The 21,485-nt window shown below is 39.1% G+C and overlaps 2 protein-coding genes across 2 annotated transcripts; both read right to left on the minus strand.

Annotated features, from left to right (window-relative positions):
* Positions 1 to 249: 249 nt before the first annotated feature.
* LOC130922606 (zinc finger protein 436-like) lies at positions 250 to 10,230 on the minus strand. The gene is made up of 3 exons (XM_057847468.1): positions 10,179 to 10,230; positions 8,398 to 8,537; positions 250 to 2,720 (listed from the first exon to the last, which is right to left on the minus strand). Exons 2-3 carry the CDS (start codon positions 8,404 to 8,406, stop codon positions 1,788 to 1,790), a joined length of 942 nt encoding a protein of 313 aa, XP_057703451.1. The 5' UTR covers positions 8,407 to 8,537; positions 10,179 to 10,230; the 3' UTR covers positions 250 to 1,787.
* Positions 10,231 to 12,789: 2,559 nt separating this feature from the next.
* On the minus strand, positions 12,790 to 20,811 carry LOC130922600 (gastrula zinc finger protein XlCGF7.1-like). Its single transcript, XM_057847454.1, has 2 exons — positions 20,437 to 20,811; positions 12,790 to 15,236 (listed from the first exon to the last, which is right to left on the minus strand). Exon 2 carries the CDS (start codon positions 15,153 to 15,155, stop codon positions 14,154 to 14,156), a length of 1,002 nt encoding a protein of 333 aa, XP_057703437.1. The 5' UTR covers positions 15,156 to 15,236; positions 20,437 to 20,811; the 3' UTR covers positions 12,790 to 14,153.
* Positions 20,812 to 21,485: the final 674 nt, after the last annotated feature.

Here is a 21,485-nt window from a genome sequence, read left to right on the forward strand (position 1 = left end):
TCAAATATCTGCGTTTGAACACTTAATTTCTCATTTTAAAAAAATTCAGATTTTAGCAATCCTTTTTGTGTGACATTTATGTCCAAATCATTCAATCCCCCAAAAAGTTGTTTCAAAAAAAAATTCAAAGAAAAAAAATTAGTTGAAAAATAAAATTGCCCTGCCCTATTTTTTTTTCTTTTGAAAATAATATGCAAAGCAAATGACCGTCTAAGGTGCGCATCACGTTCTGTTCAGAAAATAATTTTGACCCATTATTAAAATATCTTTTTTTGTTCATTTCATTCATTTTTGTTGTTTTATTGCTTTACAACTTATATATATATGAAAGTCAATATATAGGAAATGCAATGACACTTTTCTGCCACAAGGGGGGCCTGGCCCCCTCTTAAACTCCGTGTATCACTAAAACTACTTCACATCACTCGACTCCAAACTATTCAATAAATATAGTAAACAAACCGCAGTTTGAGTCATAACTATCAATGACTCAGTTTTGAAGGTTGAGAACTTTGTCAATCTTTGAAAGTTCGGTCTTTATCCAACTTTTACTGTAGCCTACTGCTTCTGCTGAACTTCTTCCATCAATGACCATAACAATGAACTCGCTTCATTTTAAAGCATTCGATTTCTAAGGCTCACTTGGTTTAGCTTGACTCGCTAAGTCGCTAGCCATGAGCACTAATTATTCCAAACATATGAAAAAAAGAAAAATGCAAGGAAAAACAACATCGAGGTGCAAAGAACGGCCAGGAGAGGTCGCTTTTGGCAAAAAGCCTCTACTAAAGCAGCTTGTGTCACTTGACTTTAATAAATGAAAAATAGAAGTGCTTCATGCATTTTTTTTATTTTTTCAATTTTCTGCTATAAATGAATTGTTAAATTAATACAATGGTAATAAAAACTAAATAAATTAAAAATACAAACACTACACATTGGCTATGTCCCCAAGTGACATTCTAAAGTTGATTTTTTTAGATCGATTAGAGATGAGCTCTAAAAGTGCTTCACAATCGAGGAATAATGGGGGAAAATGAATAGTAATTAAAAAAAATTCAAGTCATTGTATAATGAATCAAAGTGGAAAATAATACAATGCACAAGACTAATAAAGACATCTTCCCCGAAACCATTCAAAATAAAAAGTTTAGAACCTGAACGAGCAATAAACAAAGGGAAGCACAGCATCAAAGTTTTTCAAAAAATAACACGGGCCTATTATTGAAATAAATTGTTCTTGGCTATTTCAGCCTTTTGTGTCCTAAAGGAAAAATACCATACAGATATTTCTAAAATATTATTATTGAGAACATTTAAACTGTATGAACTACAGCCCATTTCCATACTCTGACACTTACAATGCATTCAAAAACCTCAGTTAAGCTACAAATATATAAATATTTAATGCGCAAATTTGACTGTTGACCAGTGTAATAAATTCTATTTCAAAGCACCTTTCAAGACACTCAAGGTCACTTTGAGTTTACAAAATTAACAGATGAGACAAAAGCCAAATCTGAGTTAATCAAAATAGCAGAAAAGTCATAAAACAGAAGATCAAGTTTGATATCAAGTAACCTAAACTAAACCTAATTCATTCGATTAAAAAAATAAAATCAAGAATATTGGATAGTTGTGAAAATGACCAGGGCCTGCAAAATCATTTCAACAACATTTTCAAAAGAGGCTCAAGGGAAACTGAATAAGAAAATTAAAATGTTTTTTTTTTCCACTGTGTGTGACAGGAATTTGAATCTCTTGTCAAACACTGCAATTCAAGTTATTCCTCATTGTGGCTTCTTGCGTTTTACTGAATTTCCATTCTGACTGGATCTTTTACCACAAAGTGAGAAAGGTTTCTCTCCAGTGTGTGTTCTTACGTGTCTGTTTAAAGATCTCTTCTGACAGAATCTTTCACCACAACATGTGCAGACAAAAGGCTTTTCTCCACTATGTATTCTTGCGTGTCTGTTTAAATTGTTCTTCTGAGAAAATCTTTTATCGCAAAGTGAGCAGGTGAAAGGCTTTTCTCCAGTGTGTGTACGCGCGTGGTTTGCTAACAGATGCTTCTGAGAAAATCCTTTGTTGCAAAGAGTGCAGGCAAAAGGCTTCTCTCCAGAATGTGTTCTTGCATGTTTGTTTAAATTTCCCTTTTCGTTGAATCTTTTACCACAATATGTGCAGACAAAAGGCTTTTCTCCAGTGTGTGTACGCTTATGGTTTTCTAAATGACCCTTCCGAGGAAATTCTTTGTCGCAAAGTGTGCAGGCAAACAAATTCCAATCCGCACATTCTTTTGAGTCTCTCTTAAATGATGGCCTGTTTAAGGATTTTGAAGCATTTTGGTCAAAGTCTTCCTCCTCCTCATCAGTGTTAAAGTCAGAAGAGTGTGACGTAGCGTCTTCGTTGTCCGAAAGCGGAGCTAAGAGGCCTTCGGGTTGCGATCGTCCCTCTTCTTTTGTTGCCGGGTGTTGAAAGCGGCTGTCGCACGAAGGTTTCGCTGCTCCGCCCTCTTCGCTTGGACCTTCATTTTCTTCACTCTTCACACTGACGGTCACTGGAAACTTGGGGATTTCGTCTTCCTGTTCTTCTTCTTTAATGTAGGGGGTGTCTGGCTCCACTTCCTGTTTGATGTAGAACATCTTCAACTCCTCCTCCTGTTTAAAGTGGAGGGGATTGTACTTCTCAGGGTGAAGATCTTCAGTAACGTCTGCGGGGCACTGGGTGGAAAGAAAAAAAATCACGTGATTTGCTAAAGTCAAGCTTTTGCTGTTATTTTCATGTTACCGTGAATTCCGGACTATAAGCCGCTACTTTTTTCCCTCCCTCAGTATCCTGCGGCTTATCGTCCAGCGCGGCTTATTTGTTGATTTATTTGGGTTAATAGGTAACACTTTATTTGAGAACGGCGTCATAAGACCGTCATAATTATAACGCTATCAAGGGCATTAATGAATGCTTATGACAGATGTCATTGTCATCCGGCAAACTATGTCACTAACTCCATTAATGTCCAGCTCGGATCTTTTAAATCTATTCAAAAGTGAGATAATTTGCCGATGACACAAAATGACATCTGTCATAAGGATTCATTAATGCTCATGGCAGTGTCATGTCATAATTATAATAGTCTTATGGCACGACTGTCAAATAAAATGTTACCAAATACCATAACTAGCAATTAATGAAACAACTGGAACAGCAACTGAAGAAATAATTGGCATATAACATGAATTTTGATTGTTATTTACATCTGTAGTGCTGCAATGCATGCTAGGAGGCATGTTGGACAACAACAGTGTTGACGGCAGGTGGCAGCAGAGGTTGACTGTCTCTCCAAGGAAGCAGTGATGTCCAAATGAAGCTTCTTGAAGCAATAGTGGTTCATTTGGTCTTATAACAGTCAATAATTATATGACAATATGACAATCATAATTATGATATGACACTATCATGGGCATTACTGAATGCTTATGACGATGATGCTTATGTCATAAAGTGTCATCCGGCAAACTATGTCACTATCTCCATTTATGTTCAGCTTGGATCTTTTACATCCATTCAAAAGTGAGATAATTTGCCGGATAACACTAAATGCCATCCGGTATAAGCATTCATTAAACAGTGTCATGTCATAATTATGATTGTCTAATGACAGTTTTATGGGGCCACTTTCAAATAAAGAGTTGTCAAACACCATCTCTAGCAATAAATGAAACTGAAACAGTAACTGAAGAAATAATTTGCAGAGAACATGAATTTTGATTGTTATTTACATCTGTAGATCTGCAATGCATGCTAGGAGGCATGTTGGACGACAACAGTGTTGACAGCAGGTGGAGCAGTGATGGGCAAATGAATCTTCTCAAAGCAATGAAGCTTTTCAGCCCATTGGTTCAAAGCTTCATGGTGGTTCATTTGGTCTTATGACAGTCTTACAGTGTCGCTGTCAAATAAAGTATTACCGATTACTATCTTTTGGTGTAAATATTCCATAATACAGTGAGGAGTGCTGTTGCTTATAGTCCAGTGCGGCTTATCTGTGAACAAATGCTGTTTTTGTGTCACATTTGGTGGGTGCGGCTTATAGTCAGGTGCGCCCTATAGTCCAAAAATTATGGTAATTGATGGGAAAATTCCTCAACTTTATTATATGGGGCTTTGGATGGCAAAAATTGATAATCAAATTCTCTGGCAATAATCCATTGACTTTCATAATGAACAATTTAAAGGTGTGAGTAAAAAAGAATGGGAGTGGGAGTAAGTTTGATTGGGACAGGGCGTGATTCCTCGTGACGGCGCACGCTGTCGGCCCGTGCCCGAAGTGTCACTGGGTAATAAAGGACTCAATAAACAGTATTTCTCATTATATTTTGAAATATCTCATTTTTCATTTTAACAGTTGTAACATAGACAGGGGTGCACATATTTTTTTTGCCCAGGTTCTCAGAGGAGGACCTGGAGATGTGACTTGGTCCTCATTAAGCTTGAGAGCCGACCCGCCTGATGCAATAAAATCATGACAAGCTTTACTTAGAGCCAATTAACTTTAATTAATTATATAACACTTAATGCTTGATTAACATCAACTGGCTCAACAAAATTGCCATTACTTTGAAGTGAAATGTAAAGAAATAAACATGAAAGCACCAATTCAAAATAAAGGGCATTATGCGGCTCCCACATTAACTCCAAGCCTTTGTAAAAGTGGGATGTCCTCCTCATAAGACCTCATTGAACGTGCATTTTTAGCTTTGTAAAATGTGAGCAAAAACACGTTTGTCAATGCATGGCGCTGTTTTCATTAGCTTTATTCCGCCACTTGTCCATAGGGCGAGTGGGGTCCTGTCTGACATCGATAGAGCATGTGGCAAATAAGCAAACTGTTTTTTTCGTGCTTTTCAAAGTTTGGATGGCTGAAATTCTTTGACCCTACATAAAATGCGCTGCTCTTATCAGCGACATTGGGATTGTCACGGCACATTTTGTGCCGCATTTCTGTGCGAGCATCATTTACTTCTAGCCATGGTACCTCCTGCAGCCACTTTTCAGCAAGTGCCCTTTTTTCGGTAGCTCCGGTGACGTCTAGTCGTCTATCTGTCTGTCTTTTGACGGGGGTGGGGGAACACTGAAATAGTTACTCAGTGGGGCCTGCCTCTTCGACATTTTGAGAAGTTATTTTCTCGTGTCCGCCGCAAATACAGTGATCAGCCATCGGTACGCAAAAGCGTATGGAAGCCGTTGCGGGCCAGCGCGTTTGTCTACGTCCAGTACGCATGCACACATGCGGACCACTTATGTGCACCCCTGAACATAGAATATTATTGATCGATTTTCGGACCAATGTATTGATAATCGCTGTATCTCGATATCGTGAGGTAATGTTTATCATGAGCGTGTGTCGCGAATGACCTGACGTTCTGGCCCTACTACGCATACAGATTCAGACACTTTTAATTCGACATTGGCGTCATAAAACTGGAGATTTGTGTATTTCTGCACTTGGTTCACTTTTGTGTCGGCACTCACATTCGGTCATTCTTAAAATGGAATTGACGTCTAGCTCCGTCAGTGGCAGCCAATGAACTGACAAAGAAGTGACCAGAAAAGGCCCCGAAACCAACAAGAAGTGACCTGAAATCAACAGGACGTACGTCGTTATACTTTGACTTTATTTTGTTAGTGTCATGTAAAGTGATATACAGTGGGGCAAAAAAGTATTTAGTCAACCACCAATTGTGCAAGTTATCTTACTTGAAAAGATTAGAGAGGCCTGTAATTGTCAACATGGGTAAACCTCAAATCAACCATGAGAGACAGAATGTGGAAAAAAAAAAACAGAAAATCACATTGTTTGATTTTTAAAGAATTTATTTCCAAATTAGAGTGGAAAGTAAGTATTTGGTCACCTACAAAAAAAGCAAGATTTCTGGCTGTCAAAGAGGTCTAGCTTCTTTTAACTTCTTCTAACGAGGTCTAACAATGCTCCACTCGTTACCTGTATTAATGGCACCTGTTTTAACTCATTATCGGTATAAAAGACACCTGTCCACAACCTCAGTCAGTCACACTCAAAACTCCACTATGGTCAAGACCAAAGAGCTGTCGAAGGACACCACAGACAAAATTGTAGACCTGCACCAGGCTGGGAAGACTGAATCTGCAATAGGTAAAACGCTTGGTGTAAAGAAATCAACTATGGGAGCTATTATTAGAAAATTTAAGACATACAAGACCACTGATAATCTCCCTCGATCTGGGGCTCCATGCAAGATCTCACCCCGTGGCATCAAAATGATAACAAGAACGGTGAGCAAAAATCCCAGAACCACACGGTGGGACCTAGTTAATGACCTACAGAGAGCTGCGACCACAGTAACAAAGGCTACTATCAGTCACACAATGCGCCGCCAGGGACTCAAATCCTGCACTGCCAGACGTGTCCTCCTGCTGAAGCCAGTACATGTCCAGGCCCGTCTGCGGTTCGCTAGAGAGCGTTTGGATGATCCAGAAGACGACTGGGAGAATGCGTTATGGTCAGATGAATCCAAAATAGAACTTTTTGGTAGAAACACAGGTTCTCGTGTTTGGAGGAGAAAGAATACTGAATTGCACCCGAAGAACACCATACCCACTGTGAAGCATGGGGGTGGAAACATCATGCTTTGGGGCTGTTTTTCTGCAAAGGGACCAGGACGACTGATCTCTGTAAAGAAAAGTATGAATGGGGCCGTGTATCGAGAGATTTTGAATGAAAATCTCCTTCCATCAGCAAGGGCATTGAAGATGAGACGTGGCTGGGTCTTTCAGCATGACAATGATCCCAAACACACAGCCAGGGCAACAAAGGAGTGGCTTCGTAAGAAGTATTTCAAGGTCCTGGAGTGGCCTAGCCAGTCTCCAAATCTCAACCCCATCGAAAATCTGTGGAGGGAGTTGAAAGTCTGTGTTGCCCAACGACAGCCCCAAAACATCAATGCTCTAGAGGAGATCTGCATGGAGGAATGGGCCAAAATACCAGCAACAGTGTGTGAAAAGCTTGTGAAGAGTTACAGAAAAGGTTTGGCCTCCGTTATTGCCAACAAAGGGTACATAACAAAGTATTGAGATAAACTTTTGGTATTGACCAAATACTTATTTTCCACCATGATTTGCAAATAAATTCTTTAAAAATCAGAATTAAAATGGTATCTGACTGCCAGTTACCTTTTCTGTTGTAAAAAAAAAACAACTTTAGTAAGGGGGAAGTGTAAATAAATTATAGAATTAAGATTTGTTATCAATGAAAAAATTTAAAAGTGTTGGTTGGCTGTCACTGAGTAGCATTTACCATCGCTACACAAAACTAACTAAATTACCCCCAAGAACGGTCAGAGACGTAAGACAACCAGAGGATATAATATATAAGAAAGACAGGGCTGGTGGTAAAGGATAGCTTGTTGAAACAGGTGAATGTCATTGTCAGTCGCAACGATAAAAAAGCTAAGGCTATGCTTAGGTCGGCTCGTTTTTTTTCTCTTTTTCAGCCTTCGACACTCAAGCCATCTTTTTAAAGGGTATGTCAACCCCTGGCGAAGTGTTAATATTCCATCATTTATCATTAGAAAATGAGAGAAATTTGGATCGATTGTCAAGCTAAAACGACCGGCGCCCGAGATCTGGCGGATTGTGTGTGTGACGTCATTACAAGTGAAGAGAGTGTGACCGGCCACTAGGGGGGCAGCGCCTGTCCGCATCAATATAATTCCTTCTAGTGAGGGGAGAATTAGGGGTGTTTTGAGCTGTTTATGCTGTTGCATTGTGTTCGTCCTGCTCTGCACATATTCCAGGTTCCCTCATGAAGAAACACCCCTCGTTGTCAATAAAAGAGGATTCAGAATTGACAGTGAGGGGTGTTTCTTCAACAAGAAAAAGGTTCAGTGCTTTAATACTGAATTGCGGCGATGATGGCAGACAATTTCGTTTCTAGTTGCAGCGACGAATCCGACGTAGAAGGACGTAACGAATGTTCATCTAATGGTGACGAGGAGAGTTACAAAGCTTTAATTGGTGTTTTAGGTTACCAATTTGAGCCCAAACGAACGCCAATGCAGCGTAATGAAACGGTCATTGAGGAGAGCAATGACACTGATGAAACATCGGCAGCAGATCGTGTGGGAAACACCGAATGGTTTGTTTTGCATTTCTTTTTGTGAAGCTGATACACCGTGACCGCAAAATAATGTATGGAATAATTATCATTTATTGCGCTATCATAGCTTTTCGCTCTGCCAACAGACACAAATATGAATGGGATTAGAGGATTTGCTCTATATATTTTACGAGAGATAATTATACATGTGTCCAGTCCTGTATCCAATGCGTGATATATTTTTTTTATTATAGAAGAGTACTCACACTGGCCATTTCCAGCTTAGCAACTACCCTCCTTTGCTTTGCCTGGGATGGTGAGGTGGTCTCATCAGTGGCAGTCTTTGTCCTCTTTCTTCGTGTCTTGGGGAATTTAGGTGGCTGCGCGTGTATGGTGGGCACCGCATCTGCTTTGAGCAGCAATCTTTTAGCAAAACCCGATTTCACTTGTCCATAGTTCGAGAAGCTTTCAGGTGGAAAACGCGCACTACCCAAAACCGTGCCGGAGGCTGGGTCTGGAAAATTAGCCCTCTTTGCACGGACGAACTTTACCCATTGTCTGCGTAGTCCAGCTTTTTTTTCGCGCTTGGGAACTCATGGATACTATATTTCGATAAATAGCTATTTGTACACCACATAGCACAGCAGTTTTGAACCATTTTAGTGATGTTTTGGTCAAACAAACCCGAACGCTACTCTTTCCTCGATAAAAAACAATGGCACCTGGCTCCGCCTCGACTTTCATTCACTTGTAGTGACGTCGCCGCCCCATTCGTCTGTTTCCGGAACACTTTCGGAAATGTTCGTCATTTTCGATCTATTTTCGATAATTGCTCATTAATGTGATTGATTTTTTTGTTAACTTTATCAATATTTGTTATCTTGGCACATAATGGTTCTATTGATGTCTCACACCCCCTTTGCGTTTTCATACTCTTTAAATGAACATTTTTTTGTTCTACCACATCTTTGCCAGTGAATTTGGCACCAGGGACATCGTTTTCGAAAAGAATTGATAGGTTTAGCTCCTTAAAGATCTCCTTCATTTCCTATTAGGGACAAAGGGTGGCGTGTCCCCCCTTAGCAACAGCAGCTAACGTCATGAATATTGATGAGCAGAAGTGACATATTGCTTGCGGTACGCCATTGTGAGAATGAATGGCAGGCATATTAAAGAACTGTATTTGTTGTTGTGCAGCAACGCCAAGAAAATCTCGTAGTGTCCTATGTTCTAATCTAAAGTACATTACAAGCGTTCGAAAACGCCACAGTCACCTTCACCCAGTAGAATTCTGTAGCATCTTTAAGACAAGTCGAGAAGCGTCTTGTAAAATTAAATGTAATCACTCTAATGTTAACCGAGCGTGCCCTCTGAAACCAAAATCTACATATCAGAAGTGGCGTTAAGACAAAGCATTTAAAATGCGTTAATGTGTCTTGGCTAGCGAGCTAAGCTAAAAAAAAGTTTTGCAAGCACGGGAAACTAATATATAAAGCCAAAGACTTCCACTAAGACTAAAGACAGGACTTTTCAGTCCATTAAATTCTTACTTGGGTACTTTCCCGATGAGACTGCTTTGAAGGAGCTCGTTTGGTTAAGTCAAGGGAGTACGAAAGAACTGCAAACCCGGGATGATGTTGCAACGTCAAGTGAACCGGAAGTAGAAATGTTCAGGCAATCAAACTTCAGTGTCATACATTGAAGCGTTTGGGACTAAAATTACTTGAAATCTCTCGACTCCAAAAATATTCAATAAATATAGTCAACAAATCCAAATTTGAGTCATAACTATCAGGGACTCGATTTTGAAGGCACAGCACATTGTCCGTAAATATGTACTTTGAAAGTTCGGTCTTTATCCAATTTACATTACTGCTTCCGCTGCACTTCCTCTATCAAGGAACATAACAATGAACTCACTTCATTTTAAAGCACGGAAGCTTCCCACGCTTACTTGTTTTAGCTTTACTTGCGAGCCATGGGCCATAATTATTAAATTCCGTATTTTCTCTATTCATAAAGCACAGAATTTATTTCCTGAACTCACTTGAGTCAGCTTTTTTTCTTTCCACCGGCAACTCGGACCATAACAACCGTAACTCAACGTCCGTCACTTATATACATCCCTCCGGAAACTCTACACAGATCAAAATTAGTTCCTATTGTTACATCCTTTCTCTTTTCTGAGAGCATTGTCCTTTTTCACAATTCTTCCAAATCTGAAAAATAAATAACATAAAAATATTTTTTCAAAAATATTATCAGGTTAGTCTGACTTTGGAAAGTTCTATAACATGACTTACAACCAATATTAAGTAAACAATGGCTTCCTTTTAGTATGAACATATATAACAAAATTCACCATGTTTGACCATTTTAGCATGGACACAAACATTTTCGTGTAAACAGAACAATGGTTTTTTTTTTCATAACATTCTCCTTCTCAGTGAAAACAGTTATTAATAAGTCACAAAATCCTTGAGACGTTGTGGTGTCACAACGACACAGCCAGCTCTGGTGGTCACAGGTGTACACAAGGGCGTAGTTTTGCATAGGGACGGTAGGGACATAACACTATCAACTTTTCAGGATGCTCAAATTGTCCCCACCAACTTTTAAGTAACCTTATTTGCATTATGTAATGAGTTTAGTTATATGGGTAATTTAGATTGTCCTCCCTTATGTTGTAAGGATTGAATAGATCCTGCCATTATTAGGTGAATTATTTTCATTAATTTCAGACATTTTATCCCTTTTCACTTGCTGAATGTGCAGGTCCATTTTACCCCCCTCAATCGTACGTTTGATTGGCTGATAACTTGACCCCCTGCCCCCTCCTCCAGATACAGACAGAAACAACATGCCGCCTCCTCCATCGCCATTGAAGAGGAGGGATATTAGAAGTTGTTTTTTTTTTCAGCCAGCAGCAGCTGCAGCCACTGTATTTTTTCGAAAAAGACGTTAATGTTGTGGAGGTGGGGAACACACCACTAGTTTTGCAACTGAGTGTCTGACCTGTATCAGCGTTAGCTTAACTGTGTGAATTTCCTAACTTGCAAAACTTGAGCAGGAAGCTGCTGTGAGGAATGTAGTGAACCGAGGTTTATCCCTTTCTCCCCAATTTTCATTTTTATTTTAGGTAGTTTTAAAGCTTTCATTTTTTGTTGAGTTTGCCTGTGCTTGCGGACAAAGGTGGTAGTGTCTTACCTGAAAAAAGGCTGATTTTTTTGTTTATTTTTGTTATTCCCGGACTAATAGGTGTTCAAATATTGAAATATAAATTTGCTAATTAAATCCAGACATTTATTCTGGAAGTTTTCAAAATGTTTCTTTAGTAGTTTTTGAAAACAAAGGTTTGAATGAAAGTTTATCACCTGAACCAATACATATGAAAGTTAGTACAATACAGATGCATTTTGCATTGATTATTTGACTATCAATTAATTAGGCTTATATTTGTGACAAATGTAGCCCTGACCCCTATTCACCAAATATGTTTGGTGTTACAAATGTCCCGTCCCCAGCAAAAAGTGTACATGCATGTTATGCTGTTATATCGTCCCGACCAATGTTGAGACCAAACCTACGCCCTTGGGTGTACAGGTTGTTACATATTATTCCAAAAACTACGGGGGGGGGGGGGGGGGGGGGGGGACATCGAGGCGCAAAGAACGGCCAGGAGAGTTTGCTGTTGGTAAGAAGTCTCCACTCAAACCAGGTTGTGTGTCTTGACGTAAATGAAATATATAACTGCTCCAATATTTTCAGGGAAAAAATACATTTGTAAATATTTTTTTCATTCTATGCTACTGATGAATTAATACAATGGTTATAAAAACTAAATTCAAAATGCCATCAAATTACACATTGACTATATCCCTTATAGACACTCAAAAATAGCTTTTTATACCGAATAGAGGTCCAAAAAATGGTTCACATAGATGAAGTATGGGGGGGGATTAATAGTAGTTTAAAAAATAAATAAATTAAAAAATTAATAAATAAAATAAGGTTATGTAATTCTATTATATCCGAGTGGAAAAATAATACAATGCACAAGACTTATATACCGTAATTTCCGGACTACAAGACGCTACTTTTTGCCCTCATTTTGGGTCCTGCGGCGTGTGCAATGATGCGGCCAATTTGTGCATTTTTCTGAGGCCATCGAGATCCGCAAGCAGGGCCCGAGGACCATCAACTGGGACAAGGGGGCGTACATGCTCTCTACTACCTGGACCAGCATCCTGGAAGAGTGAATGGTCAGCAGAGGGCATGACTCGCCTGTCAGTTTGCCTTCATCCATCAGCTGATAAAGACGCATCACACCAACACCAGTGACTCTCTGATGAAGGTGGAAGTGTTCGCCGAAACATGTCAGGTAATTAAAACAACCTAAAGCAATTGGCTGGGATACAAAAAAAAAATCCACTAAGTTTTCCCTCCAGTCTGTTGTTACATCCCAAATCGAAGGCTCGCTAAGGTGCAACATTTGGGATTTAGTAACATCGGGATTTAATAAGCCCAGGCTTCTCCCATCAACCCTGGTCTTTTCTTCGGGTTAATTAATCTTATCACAATGCTATCTTGTAACTATCAATAATACCGATGATAATGACAAAAAAACAATAAACAAACATAAAACGCCACAATTTTACAAGTGGACACAAATCAATTTATTTACATAAGCCAAAATACAACGTATACAAAATTAGGAGGAAGCTTGCCTTCAGGGTAAGCCCAGGCTAAAACAACAAACAAAACAAATCTACTCTGATGCTGCATTCCAGAGAAGTGGGAAGTCGGATTTATCCCACTCGGATCATACCAGTTCAGACCTCAAAGCGTTCCAAGCGAATGTAAACCACAAAGATGGCTGATCGCGAAAAGTTTTTTTATTATGTTTATCAAAAGGCATCTTGACCTACAGCAAACCTGCCTTCTCGCAAGCAATCAAATAGTGGAGGAAAAACGGCGGCTGATGTAAATAGCACACACTGTAAACTGCCCTCTTTAGTTACATCCTCGCTGAAAGTCAATTTAAAAATTTGAAAATTCATTAAGCTAACTCACTGTGAGAACATTTTATTATTTAACTTCATTATTGTGTCATCAATGTGTGTGGGTCATCTCTTTATTTAACTGATAAAAGTTGTCTGACTACCAGTAGCCATCCTACCGCGGAGTGTCTAGCCCCGGCATAAAATACGTGTTCATTGACAGACACACAATAACACACACTGCACTTTAAGTCAGAGAAGAGTTCTTTTTATCTTGCAATCGCAATATTATATTTTTATAAACGTGTAAATTATGTTTTACCGTTCACGGTCTGTTGTGTTTCCACGGGCATCGCCATTTTGTCCAGTGACGTCAGATTGAAACAACTTGAAAGTCAGGGTAGATATTTTTTCTCCGACTTCGCGACTCGGACTTCCCAGTTCGAGTTGCGTTCCAATGATATTTTCCTCGTCGGAGGTCGGAAAAATCCGACTTCCCACTTTTCTGGAATGCAGCATTAAACCCCACCTGCTGACTAAACCCTGATCACAAGAAAGGAACAACAAAAAGGCAGCCATTGCCGTGTCTTTCTACAAAAAAACAAAACAGGAGAAAACTGGTTAAACATAAATGGCAGCTTACCCTACTGCTTCGGTGCTCTTATGTACAGTGGTGAACAAAAACGACCAAATTATGGCAAAACACAAAAGACCTCATTGAAAAGCAGTAGTGTAACAAATGCAGGATTGAAGGCAAATGTGGATATGTGGCGAGCAAAAACAGCTGGCGAAGAGATAGCGGCACGAAGCTGTCAAGTGAAACCTCCCTGTTCATTGACAGCGGCTGCTTTTTGAACTTGGCGCCCTTCCTTCGTGGCCAATCAGCGGCGACAACGTCGTTCACCGGTCCGGTCTCGATCAGCTTACGTCATAGTGGGAGGGGAGGCAACCAGATGGTGGAGGCGAGGATCAGCTGACTGGAGATGTCTCAAATAAAAACAACAATTAAACAGCCAGGGCAGTCACAAGTGTGTTCTTTTGTGTCTGTTTAAAGATCCCTTCTGACAGAATCTTTTATGACAAACTGAGCAGGCAAAAGGCTTTTCTCCAGTGTGTGTACGCTTATGTATTATGAAATTAGACTTCTGAGAAAATCTTTTGTCGCAAAGTGTGCAGAGAAAAGGTTTTTCCCCAGTGTGGCTTCTTGTGTGCGATACTAAATCTCCCTTCCGAGTAAATGTTTTACCACAAAGTGAGCAGCCAAAAGGCTTCTCCCCACTGTGTGTGCTTGTGTGTTTGTTCAAATTTCCCTTCTCGGCAAATCTTTGACCACAACATCTGCAAACAAAAGGCTTTTCTCCAGTGTGTGTACGCTTATGTGTTATTAAATGAGACTTCTGAGAAAATCTTTTGTTACAAAGTGTGCAGACAAAAGGCTTCTCTCCAGTGTGGCTTCTTGTGTGATTGTTTAAATGTGCCTTCTGGGTGAATCTTTTGCCACAAAGTGAGCAGCAAAAAGGCTTCTCTCCACTGTGTGTGCTTGTGTGATGGTTCAAAATTCCCTTTTGGGCGAATCTTTTACCACAACATGTGCAGACAAAAGGCTTTTCTCCAGTGTGTGTACGCTCATGTGTTATTAAATGAGACTTCTGAGAAAATCTTTTGTTGCAAAGCGTGCAGCCAAATGGTTTCCCACCCGCACATTCTTTTGAGTCTGTTTTCAATGATGACCTCTTTAAGGATTTCGAAGCATTTTGTTCAAAGTCATCATCCTGCTCATCAGTGTTTAAGTCAGAGGAGTGTGATGTTACGTCGTCACTGTCCGAGAGGGGAGCTAATAGGCCGTCTGGTTGCGATTGTCCCTCTCCTTTTGTTGTCAGGTGCTGAACCGCTGCACCGCTCTCTTTGCTTGGACCTTCATCTGCCTCACTTTTCACACCAACGGTCATAGGAAACTTCATTTCATCTTCCTGTTCTTTAATGTAGGGAGTGTCTGGCTCTGCCTCCTGTTTGATGTACAACATTATCGACTCCTCCTCCTGTTTAAAGTGGAGTGGATCGCGTTTTTCAGGGTGAAGGTCTTCTTCAGTATCATCTGCGGGACACTGGGTGGGAAGAAAAAAAATATTTACGTGATTTGCTTAAGTAGAGCTTTTGCTGTTAGTTTCAAGTTAACTGATGGGAAAATTCCTCAACTTTATTATATGGGGCTTTGCAAGTCAAAATTGATAATCAAATTCTCTGTTAATAATCAATTGACTTTCATAATGAAAAATTTAAAGGTGCAAGTTAAAAAAAAAAAAAAAAGGTTTGACTGGAACCAGAAGTGATTCCTTGTGACAGTACCCCCTATCGACTCACCCCCGTATGCGGCACATTTGCTGCTCAATTTGTATTTATGCCACTGCAAGCACTGTTAAATAGTCACCTCTGGTTCGAGAAATTAACGGTGCCATTCGTCAAGATCTCTCCAAAAGACATCAGTGGTTGTGGTTTGTTTCCTCTATATGTGCAGGTAAAAATTTTTGGAGTACATTTAAATTTTACAGCAGGGTTGCACAGAAAAGGTGTCACTGTTTAATAAAGGACTCCATAATAAGTATTTTTTTATTTTGAAATATCTCGTTTTTCATTTTAACAGTTGAACAAATCCCGAGCACACTAATACAGAAATGAAACTCGAGTCTTTTCTAATGTCCAACAACTCACATTTTCAGGGTTTTGGAATCACTCAGAAACTTGGTAGAAACCCTCTTTCCCGCGCACGTCAGCTTTGCCTCTCGTCGGGCGAACAACGCTCATGGCTATTTAACAGGCCAATTTATAATGCAGCATTAATTTAGACTCACAAAACAATGGGTTTCCTTACTCGTCAAAAGTTGTAGGAAGGTCTTAAGAGTCAATGGAAGCGATTTAGTTGTCTCAAATTTACTTGTAGCACCAACTAAATTGATTGACGCTCCTTCTGATCAAATCCTCGAATGCCCGTTTATCTCCTTCCCGCTCTCGTGCTACATCTCCTTCTGTTTAGTTTTTCCATGTGAATTTTAGCGGTGCAAGACTGCCTTACAGGCTTTGGTTAACATGCATCTGTCAACTCTACTTCCCCAATAAAAACATACAACACGTAAATGATGTGTTCAAAGTCCCGAAAAAAAGAGAAAACTAGAACAGCAAACGTTTGTACAGCATTTTTAAAATGTGAATCACAAATAAGTGCTACATATATCGTCTTCGTGTGCCCTTTTCAGCAGATTTTTTTTTAAATCTTACATAAATATGTCGAATGTGCTACTAGTCTTGAAGTCACTGTGGCGCCGCCTTGTCGCCACAAAGAGCTTTTTACGTTGAAATTCGTGTGAATAAATGCTTAAATCCTTGAATTCTTTATAGATATGGACGTAAAACAGTCTCAATTCTTGGTTAAAAGCACACAAAAAACGGGCCGTTAGCATTTATTTTTACGGGAATATTGCGAAGTATAACGCCAATGCTGCAGCTGCTAATTTCGCCCAAAGATTTATTCACAACGTTTCAAAATGCTTGTATGGTAGGAAAATATAACAATTACCTTGAATTCTCGAATAAATGACTCCTGAGACAATCCTTCCTGTTTGTACGCGGTACAGCTTTCTTACTTTTTCAACCGAAATCCGGCGTTGGGGCGCTGCAGGTGTTTGAGAAGAACTAAGACCGAATGAAGCGGAGTGTGGGACGGCCCCCTACTTGAAGGCGTGGCGCAGTGTCTGGGGAATCTGTCCCGTCAATATCATTATGAAGTATATGAATTACCATACAGCGCCTTCTCCGTTTTATCCAAATTATTTATTTTATAACAAGTCAAGTATTCCTTAGTTTATCATCCTTACATCATTTTAGTATGCATAATATATAAAAGTATATTTATTTTAAAAAAGTTAGCGAGAGAGAAGCCCGGCCCAACTCCATCCGAACGTAGTAATTGACATTTTGGGCCCGACCCGGTGTTGTGCCGAAAAATAGCCGCCCCGCGCGAAATGTCCCCCCTGACGGGAACGCTTATTTATAACGCTTTATTGAGCGTTTATTAGATTTATTTGTTTATTTATTTTATTAATGAGCGCCAACACGTCACTCGTACAGGTTTTTCTTACCAATCGATGGACATGGAAACGATTTTTTGTACCGTGAGTATATGTTTTTTTTTTTTTACTCTGCTTGAACAAATAAATGTCATACCTGTGTGATTGTCATTGAGATATGGTCGTGAAAACCTGTACACTAATACATTTCTGTTCAAAGATGGTTATGTGGCACAGTCCACGATTTGTTACTAAAATAAAGTACTAGTATTTTATCTAATTTATTTATTTAAAACTGATTTTACAGTCGTAAATCCATGACTGTAATGCGTCCTTGAAAACATTTGATGTTTTCACCTCAATAAAGCGTTATAAATAAGCGTTCCCGTCAGGGGGGACATTTCACGCGGGGCGGCTATTTTTCGGCACAACACCGGGCCAAAATCGGGTTCAGACTCGGGCTGAAGATCTTAGCTCTACCCGAAACCAGCAGGAAGTGACCTAAGATCAACAGAACGTACGTCGCTACACTTTTGAGTTCATGTTTGGGATTGCCGTAAAGTATGTAAAGTGAAATATACATACCAAACTACCCATGTCTGATATATATTCAGTGCATGCGTGCAAGCCGGTATGTGTGTGGTTGTGAGAATGAATGGCAGACATAATAAAGAACAGTTGTTGTTATGGAGCAACATCACGATAGGGTCTTGCAGTGTCCTACATTCTAATCTAAAGTAGGATTACAAGTGTTCGAAAACGCAAGTTAGCCTTCACGCAATAGTATTTTGTAGCATCCTTAAGACAAGTAGAAAACTTTCTTAAAGAGTATTTAACGACAAAGGGGGTGTGAGACATCAATAGTAGAGCTGAAACGAGTACTCGAGCAACTCGAGTAACTCGAGTTTAAAAACTGATCCGAGTAATTTTTTTCACCTCGAGTAATCGTTTATTTTGACAGCTCTAAGCATCACGTTTTGCTCGGACTACTTTTAATGCGGTACAACGCGCTGTCACGTGCGGAGAGGAAGAAGGAAAAAAAAAAAAAAAACTTACTGCAGCCAACAGCCGCCACAAACGACGCCGACGTTGCTAAATACTAGCCCACACGATGCTACGTTGGTACAGGTAGCGTCTGTTAAGTCTCATAGAGATCACATGTATGTTAAACTAGATGCGCTATGACAGACTCGGCCGCGTCTGGGCAGCGTTAGTAAAGAGCCGCCATCTTAAAGCAGTAGAGCGCTAAGCGCTAATAAAGAGCGCTAAGCGCTAATAAATAAGATTAACGTTACTGTCGCTACTAGCTCACGTAGCGTTAGCCCTGCGGAAGGCTAGGTTTCAATTAATTATGACCACTGTCGATGCGTGGCTAACGTGTCTTACATACAGGCTTTAACATAACAGCATTGTGGAGTGATGAGAATGTAAAATAAAAACTTAATCATGCTAACTATCAATTTTAGCTCAGTAGTCATTGCTGGATAAAACACCAAGTAGCACTGGTCCCTAATTTGCTCCAATACAGCCTGTATCATACATTTATTTTGAACACTGCAAAAACTCAAAATCCTATCAGGACTTACAGTTTAGACTAACTTAAAAGTTAACTAGAACTTAAAAATGGCTTGACACAAAGAGAAATTCAATTGAAACACGTGGGGGAAAAATCCTAACTTTTAAGTGATGTGTGTTATCAAGTGTAACGGCATTTTTAGGTAAGATATATATATATTTTTTTTTTTTTAATTTTTTTTAAAAAAAATAAAATCTAAAAGTTTTTTTGAGTGAAAGCAGTGAATTAGTCTTTTTTAAAAATTCTAGTTACATCGGAGATGCCATTGTTGGCTGTTTTCAACAATATACATCGAAAATGAAGACATTGATTGACTGAAAAGGGTTCAAGATTAGATGAAATGTCTTGTTTTCTCATGTATATTTATAATTGCTCTTCACCTAAAAATATATTTGTTTTATCCGATTACTCGATTAATCGATAGAATTTTCAGTCGATTATTCGATTACTAAAATATTCGATAGCTGCAGCCCTAATCAATAGAACCGTTATGTGCCAAGATAACAAATATTGATAAAGTTAACAAAAAAATCAATCACATTAATGAGCAATTATCGAAAATAGATCGAAAATGACGAACATTTCCGAAAGTGTTCCGGAAACAGCCGAATGAGGCGTGGACGTCACAACAAGTGATTGACAGTCGAGGCGGAGCCAGGTGCCATTGTTTTTTATCGACGAGAGAGTAGCGTTCGGGTTTGTTTGACCAAAACATCACTAAAATGGTTCAAAACTGCTGTGCTATGTGGTGTACAAATAGCTATTTATCGGAATATAGTATCCATGAGTTCCCGAACGCGAAAAAAAAAAAAAAACTGGACTACGCAGACAATGGGTAAAGTTCGTCCGTGCAAAGAGGGCTAATTTTCTAGACCCAGCCTCCGGCACGGTTTTCTGTTATTTTCCACCTGAAAGCTTCTCGAACTATGGACAAGTGAAATCGGGTTTTGCTGCAAGATTGCTGCTCAAAGCAGATGCGGTGCCCACCATACACCAGCCACCTAAATGTCCCAATATCAAGAAAGAGGACGATGACTGGCAAAGGAGGCTAAGGCTAAGCAAAGGAGGGGAGCAGCCAAGCTCGAAATGGCCAGAGTGAGTACTCTTTTATAATAAAAAAAAATATCACGCATTGGATACAGGACTGGACACATGTATAAATTATCGCTCGTAAAATATATAGAACAAATCCTCTGATTCCATTCATATTTGTGTCTGTTGGCAGAGCGAAAAACTATGATAGCGCAATAAATGATAATTATTCTATACATTACATTTTATATAAAATATCGTTTTAGCTTGACAATCGAGCCAAATTGCTCTCATTTTCTTGTGTGTATTTACACGAATTGGCATGATATGAATACAAAAGGCATGTGTTTATGGATAAATGATGGAATATTAACATTTTCCCAGGGCATGACATACTCTTTAAACAATTGAATGTAATCATTCTAATGTTAACCGAGCGAGCCCCCTGAAAACAAAATCTATGACTCAGAACTGGCAAGCAATCGAAATGCATTTGCGTGTCTTGGCTAGCGAGCTAAGCTATATATAAAAAATAAATAAAGGCTTGGCAAGCCTGGGAAGCTATTACATACAGCCAAACGACTTTAAACCTTAAAGTAGGACGTTTAGTCATTAAATTCTTACTTGGGTACTTACCCGATGAGAATGTTTTGGAGGTGCTCGTTTGGTTAGAAGGGAACACGAAACAACTGCAACTGTCACTGTGGCGAGGGTACATGGACGTTAAGCCCCAGTGAACCGGAAGTACAAACCAGGCTCTGAAACTTCAGTGTAATCTGTTGAAGTGTTTCGTACAACAACTACTTCAACTCATTGGACTCCAAAAATATTCAACAAATATAGAAAACAAATCCGAATTTGAGTCATTACTGTCAACGACTTGCCTTGAGCCCTAATTATTCCAAAAATACGAAAAAAAAGATGGGTGCAAGGAAAAATTATATCGAGGCGAAGAGAACGACCAGGAGCGTTCGCTCTTTGCAGGAAGCCTCCACTCAAAGTAGGTTTTGACACTTACTTGACTTTAATAAATGAAATATATAACTGCATTAATATTTTCTGAAAATAAAAATATTATTCATTTGTGTATTATTTTTATTCTATGGTGTATATGAATTGATGAATTATTACAATGGGAATAAAAACTAAATTAATGCAAAATAAAATACACATTGGCAATGTCCCCAAGTGAGACTCTAAGGTTGATTTTTATATCGAATTCAAAGGAGCTCTGAAAAAAAAATGGCTCACAGTCACAATAGAGGAGGTATGGGGGAAAATGAATAGTAATAAAACAAAAAAGGTCAAGTAATTCTATCATGAATCAGAGTGGAAAATAATATACAATGCACAAGAATAATAACGCCATCATCCCTGAAACCATTCAAATAAAAGTTTGGAAACGGAACAAACAATAAACAAAGGGAAGTGCAGCATCAAAGCTTTTTAAATGATAACACAGGCCTATTATTGAAATAAATTTTCTTGGATATATCAGCCTTTTGTGTCCTAAAGGAAATATACCACACAGATATTTTAAAATATTCTCATTGCGAAATATAAACTGTATGACAAACTAGGGATGATTTCTATATTCTGACACTTGCAATTCAATGACCTCAATTTAGATACAAATAGTATAAATATTTCACGCACAAATTTGACTTTTGATAAGTGGAATAAAT

This window comes from Corythoichthys intestinalis, chromosome 1, assembly GCF_030265065.1.
Source record: "Corythoichthys intestinalis isolate RoL2023-P3 chromosome 1, ASM3026506v1, whole genome shotgun sequence".
NCBI classification, from domain to species: domain Eukaryota; kingdom Metazoa; phylum Chordata; class Actinopteri; order Syngnathiformes; family Syngnathidae; genus Corythoichthys; species Corythoichthys intestinalis.